This window comes from Lampetra fluviatilis, chromosome 72, assembly GCF_964198595.1.
Source record: "Lampetra fluviatilis chromosome 72, kcLamFluv1.1, whole genome shotgun sequence".
NCBI lineage: Eukaryota > Metazoa > Chordata > Hyperoartia > Petromyzontiformes > Petromyzontidae > Lampetra > Lampetra fluviatilis.
In genome coordinates, this window is record NC_136346.1 from 124,001 (window position 1) to 130,000 (window position 6,000).

Below are 6,000 nucleotides of genomic sequence, written 5' to 3' on the forward strand. Positions count from 1 at the left end.
GTGGTGAGTCTGTGGGTCTCTGTGTGAGTCTGTGGGTCTCTGTGGTGAGTCTGTGGGTCTCTGTGGTGAGTCTGGGGGTCTCTGTGATGAGTCTGTGGGTCTCTGTGGTGAGTCTGTGGGTCTCTGTGGTGAGTCTGGGGGTCTCTGTGGTGAGTCTGGGGGTCTCTGTGGTGAGTCTGGGGGTCTCTGTGTGGTGAGTCTGTGGGTCTCTGTGTGAGTCTGTGGGTCTCTGTGGTGAGTCTGGGGGTCTCTGTGGTGAGTCTGGGGGTCTCTGTGTGGTGAGTCTGTGGGTCTCTGTGGTGAGTCTGTGGGTCTCTGTGTGAGTCTGTGGGTCTCTGTGTGAGTCTGTGGGTCTCTGTGTGAGTCTGGGGGTCTCTGTGGTGAGTCTGGGGGTCTCTGTGTGGTGAGTCTGTGGGTCTCTGTGTGGTGAGTCTGTGGGTCTCTGTGTGAGTCTGGGGGTCTCTGTGGTGAGTCTGTGGGTCTCTGTGGTGAGTCTGGGGGTCTCTGTGATGAGTCTGTGGGTCTCTGTGGTGAGTCTGTGGGTCTCTGTGGTGAGTCTGGGGGTCTCTGTGGTGAGTCTGGGGGTCTCTGTGTGGTGAGTCTGTGGGTCTCTGTGGTGAGTCTGTGGGTCTCTGTGTGAGTCTGTGGGTCTCTGTGTGAGTCTGTGGGTCTCTGTGGTGAGTCTGGGGGTCTCTGTGGTGAGTCTGGGGGTCTCTGTGTGGTGAGTCTGTGGGTCTCTGTGGTGAGTCTGTGGGTCTCTGTGTGAGTCTGTGGGTCTCTGTGGTGAGTCTGGGGGTCTCTGTGGTGAGTCTGTGGGTCTCTGTGGTGAGTCTGGGGGTCACTGTGGTGTGTCTGGGGGTCTCTGTGTGGTGAGTCTGTGGGTCTCTGTGTGGTGAGTCTGTGGGTCTCTGTGTGAGTCTGTGGGTCTCTGTGGTGAGTCTGTGGGTCTCTGTGGTGAGTCTGGGGGTCTCTGTGATGAGTCTGTGGGTCTCTGTGGTGAGTCTGTGGGTCTCTGTGGTGAGTCTGGGGGTCTCTGTGGTGAGTCTGGGGGTCTCTGTGTGGTGAGTCTGTGGGTCTCTGTGTGAGTCTGTGGGTCTCTATGAGTCTGTGGGTCTCTGTGGTGAGTCTGGGGGTCTCTGTGTGAGTCTGTGGGTCTCTGTGTGAGTCTGTCGGTCTCTGTGGTGAGTCTGTGGGTCTCTGTGTGGTGAGTCTGTGGGTCTCTGTGTGAGTCTGTGGGTCTCTGTGTGAGTCTGTGGGTCTCTGTGGTGAGTCTGGGGGTCTCTGTGGTGAGTCTGGGGGTCTCTGTGTGAGTCTGTGGGTCTCTGTGTGAGTCTGTCGGTCTCTGTGGTGAGTCTGTGGGTCTCTGTGTGGTGAGTCTGTGGGTCTCTGTGTGAGTCTGTGGGTCTCTGTGTGAGTCTGTGGGTCTCTGTGGTGAGTCTGTGGGTCTCTGTGGTGAGTCTGGGGGTCTCTGTGTGAGTCTGTCGGTCTCTGTGTGAGTCTGTGGGTCTCTGTGGTGAGTCTGGGGGTCTCTGTGTGGTGAGTCTGTGGGTCTCTGTGTGAGTCTGTGGGTCTCTGTGTGAGTCTGTGGGTCTCTGTGTGAGTCTGTGGGTCTCTGTGTGAGTCTGTCAGTCTCTGTGGTGAGTCTGTGGGTCTCTGTGTGGTGAGTCTGTGGGTCTCTGTGTGGTGAGTCTGTGGGTCTCTGTGTGAGTCTGTGGATCTCTGTGTGAGTCTGTGGGTCTCTGTGAGTCTGTGGGTCTCTGTGTGAGTCTGTGGGTCTGTGTGAATCTGTGGGTCTCTGTGTGGTGAGTCTGTGGGTCTTTGTGTGGTGAGTCTGTGGGTCTCTGTGTGGTGAGTCTGGGGGTCTCTGTGTGGTGAGTCTGTGGGTCTCTGTGTGGTGAGTCTGTGGGTCTCTGTGTGGTGAGTCTGTGGGTCTCTGTGTGGTGAGTCTGTGGGTCTCTGTGAGTCTGTGGGTCTCTGTGTGAGTCTGTGGGTCTGTGTGAATCTGTGGGTCTCTGTGTGGTGAGTCTGTGGGTCTTTGTGTGGTGAGTCTGTGGGTCTCTGTGTGAGTCTGGGGGTCTCTGTGATGAGTCTGTGGGTCTCTGTGTGAGTCTGTGGGTCTCTGTGTGAGTCTGTGGATCTCTTAGTGGTGAGTCTGTGGGTCTCTGTGAGTCTGTGGGTCTCTGTGTGGTGAGTCTGTGGGTCTCTGTGTGGTGAGTCTGGGGGTCTCTGTGTGGTGAGTCTGTGGGTCTCTGTGTGGTGAGTCTGTGGGTCTCTGTGTGAGTCTGTGGGTCTGTGTGAATCTGTGGGTCTCTGTGTGGTGAGTCTGTGGGTCTTTGTGTGGTGAGTCTGTGGGTCTCTGTGTGAGTCTGGGGGTCTCTGTGATGAGTCTGTGGGTCTCTGTGTGAGTCTGTGGGTCTCTGTGTGAGTCTGTGGATCTCTTAGTGGTGAGTCTGTGGGTCTCTGTGAGTCTGTGGGTCTCTGTGTGGTGAGTCTGTGGGTCTCTGTGTGAGTCTGTGGGTCTCTGTGTGAGTCTGTCGGTCTCTGTGGTGAGTCTGGGGGTCTCTGTGTGGTGAGTCTGGGGGTCTCTGTGTGGTGAGTCTGTGGGTCTCTGTGTGGTGAGTCTGTGGGTCTCTGTGTGAGTCTGTGGGTCTCTGTGTGAGTCTGTAGGTCTCTGTGTGAGTCTGTGGGTCTCTGTGTGAGTCTGGGGGTCTCTGTGTGGTGAGTCTGTGGGTCTCTGTGTGGTGAGTCTGTGGGTCTCTGTGTGAGTCTGTGGGTCTCTGTGGTGAGTCTGTGGGTCTCTGTGGTGAGTCTGGGGGTCTCTGTGATGAGTCTGTGGGTCTCTGTGGTGAGTCTGTGGGTCTCTGTGGTGAGTCTGGGGGTCTCTGTGGTGAGTCTGTGGGTCTCTGTGTGAGTCTGTGGGTCTCTGTGTGAGTCTGTCGGTCTCTGTGGTGAGTCTGTGGGTCTCTGTGTGGTGAGTCTGTGGGTCTCTGTGTGGTGAGTCTGTGGGTCTCTGTGTGAGTCTGTGGGTCTCTGTGTGAGTCTGTGGGTCTCTGTGAGTCTGTGGGTCTCTGTGTGAGTCTGTGGGTCTGTGTGAATCTGTGGGTCTCTGTGTGGTGAGTCTGTGGGTCTTTGTGTGGTGAGTCTGTGGGTCTCTGTGTGGTGAGTCTGGGGGTCTCTGTGTGGTGAGTCTGTGGGTCTCTGTGTGGTGAGTCTGTGGGTCTCTGTGTGGTGAGTCTGTGGGTCTCTGTGTGGTGAGTCTGTGGGTCTCTGTGAGTCTGTGGGTCTCTGTGTGAGTCTGTGGGTCTGTGTGAATCTGTGGGTCTCTGTGTGGTGAGTCTGTGGGTCTTTGTGTGGTGAGTCTGTGGGTCTCTGTGTGAGTCTGGGGGTCTCTGTGATGAGTCTGTGGGTCTCTGTGTGAGTCTGTGGGTCTCTGTGTGAGTCTGTGGATCTCTTAGTGGTGAGTCTGTGGGTCTCTGTGAGTCTGTGGGTCTCTGTGTGGTGAGTCTGTGGGTCTCTGTGTGAGTCTGTGGGTCTCTGTGTGAGTCTGTCGGTCTCTGTGGTGAGTCTGGGGGTCTCTGTGTGGTGAGTCTGGGGGTCTCTGTGTGGTGAGTCTGTGGGTCTCTGTGTGAGTCTGTGGGTCTCTGTGTGAGTCTGTGGGTCTCTGTGTGAGTCTGTGGGTCTCTGTGTGAGTCTGTGGGTCTCTGTGTGAGTCTGTGGGTCTCTGTGAGTCTGTGGGTCTCTGTGTGGTGAGTCTGTGGGTCTCTGTGTGGTGAGTCTGTGGGTCTCTGTGTGGTGAGTCTGTGGGTATCTGTGTGCTGTGTCTCTGTGTCTCTGAGTCTACGTGTCTCTGTGTCTCTGAGTCTACGTGTCTCTGTGTCTCTGAGTCTACGTGTCTCTGTGTCTCTGAGTCTACGTGTCTCTGTGTCTCTGAGTCTACGTGTCTCTGTGTCTCTGAGTCTACGTGTCTCTGTGTCTCTGAGTCTACATGTCTCTGTGTCTCTGAGTCTGTGTGACTCTCTGGCTGCGGTGACCCCCTCACTGTCTCTGCAGAGGTTGGGCACCACGACCACCGCTGCTGCCGCTGCCGCCGTGTTCCACGAGGCGGCGAAACTCTCCCCGGTCGCCTCCACGATGTTCTGTGGCGACGTGAAGTCGTCTGCCTCCTGCCCGTTGTAGTTGCCGCACATCCCTGTGCAGCGCAGACACCACACACACCGCAGACACACCGCAGACACGCACCACAGACACACCACACACACACACCACACACACCACACACACACCACACACACCACACACACACCACACACACACCACACACACACCACACACACACCACACACACAACACACACACACCACACACACACACCACACACACCACACACACACCACACACACACCACAGAAACGCTGGGGTCAACACTGGGGGTCAACGCTGGGGGTCGGGGCTGGGGGTAAACGCTGGGGGTCAACGCTGGGGGTCGGTGTTGGGGGTCGGGGCTGGGGGTCAATGCTGGGGGTCAACACTGGGGGTCGGTGTTGGGGGTAGGGGCTGGGGGTCAACGCTAGGGGTCAACACTGGGGGTCAGTGTTGGGGGTCGGGGCTGGGGGTTGGTGTTGGGGGTCGGGGCTGGGGGTCAATGCTGGGGGTCAACGCTGGGGGTTGGTGTTGGGGGTCGGGGCTGGGGGTCAACGCTGGGGGTCAACACTGGGGGTCGGGGCTGGGGGTCGGGGCTGGGGGTCAATGCTGGGGGTCAACGCTGGGGGTCGGTGTTGGGGGTAGGGGCTGGGGGTCAACGCTGGGGGTCAACACTGGGGGTCAGTGTTGGGGGTCGGGGCTGGGGGTTGGTGTTGGGGGTCAATGCTGGGGGTCGGTGTTGGGGGTCAGCATTGGGGGTCGGGGCTAGGGGTCAACGCTGGGGGTCAACACTGGGGGTCAACGCTGGGGGTCAACACTGGGGGTCAGTGTTGGGGGTCGGGGCTGGGGGTTGGTGTTGGGGGTCAATGCTGGGGGTCGGTGTTGGGGGTCAGCATTGGGGGTCGGGGCTAGGGGTCAACGCTGGGGGTCAACACTGGGGGTCAACACTGGGGGTCAACGCGGGGGTCAACACTGGGGGTCGGTGTTGGGGGTCGGGGCTGAGTGTCCGTGCGAGGACCGGCCGCTTCTCTCACCCTTGAGCTTGCCCTTGTGTTCGGCGGAGGGCGCCAGGTAGACCTGCATCACCGGCTTCACCTGCACCTCCACCTTGAGGCCGAGCCGAGCCTGCAGGTGGATGAAGCTGGAGCTGGGCCGGTAGACCTTCACCGAATCTGGGAGACACCGAGACATCGTTCACTCGGTTTGACGGGAGGGTGTCTGGTCCCTCGTGAGATGTTGACTACCTCGCCTGGTGCGCAGGAGGTCGTGGGTTCGATCCCGACCCTGACGATGCCTGCTGCTGTACGTATTTGGAGTTCTGCCGTATCTCTCTCCCCGTTGTTCACTCTCCATGCGTCCAGAATATTTGGCTTCTGCGATACATTTCCGTCTGTGAAGATCGCTTCTGAACCAACAGCGCCTCCACACAGTAGCTCAGAGAGGTCTTACACTTCGTCAACATCTTTCGATGTAAAGCTTTCGTGACTGCAGGGATTCATCTTCTTGGTTCTTTCGGTAAAGTCATCACGTAGAAGGGAAATAATAAAATAATAAAAATAAAACATAATGAAATGCAATTCTCACGACGTTTCGGCCACAACGCAAGCAGCCGTCCTCAGGTGAAGAACAGGTCTGACGGAAAGACAGCGTCTGAATGAGACGCTGTCTGTCTGAATGAGACGCTGTCTTTCCGACAGACCTGTTCTTCACCTGAGGACGGCTGCTTGCATTGTGGCCGAAACGTCGTGAGAATTATTTTATTATGTTTTATTTTTATTATTTTATTACTTCCTCTACATCGTTGAGGTTAGAGCCCAGGTCACCTGAGATTGGGCTCCGGGCCCAAAGAGATCATCAGGT

General features: G+C 57.3%; 1 protein-coding gene across 1 annotated transcript in view; it reads right to left on the bottom strand.

The window, feature by feature from the left end:
- The window catches only part of LOC144953156 (mucin-2-like), a 40,502-nt gene that overhangs the window by 15,074 nt on the left and 19,428 nt on the right, over positions 1 to 6,000 (bottom strand). Inside the window, exons 13-14 of the mRNA XM_078883717.1 lie at positions 5,175 to 5,312; positions 4,040 to 4,189 (exon numbers count right to left, since the gene is read on the bottom strand). Coding sequence (XP_078739843.1) covers positions 4,040 to 4,189; positions 5,175 to 5,312 — 288 coding nt within the window. The remainder of the gene's footprint in view (positions 1 to 4,039; positions 4,190 to 5,174; positions 5,313 to 6,000) is intronic.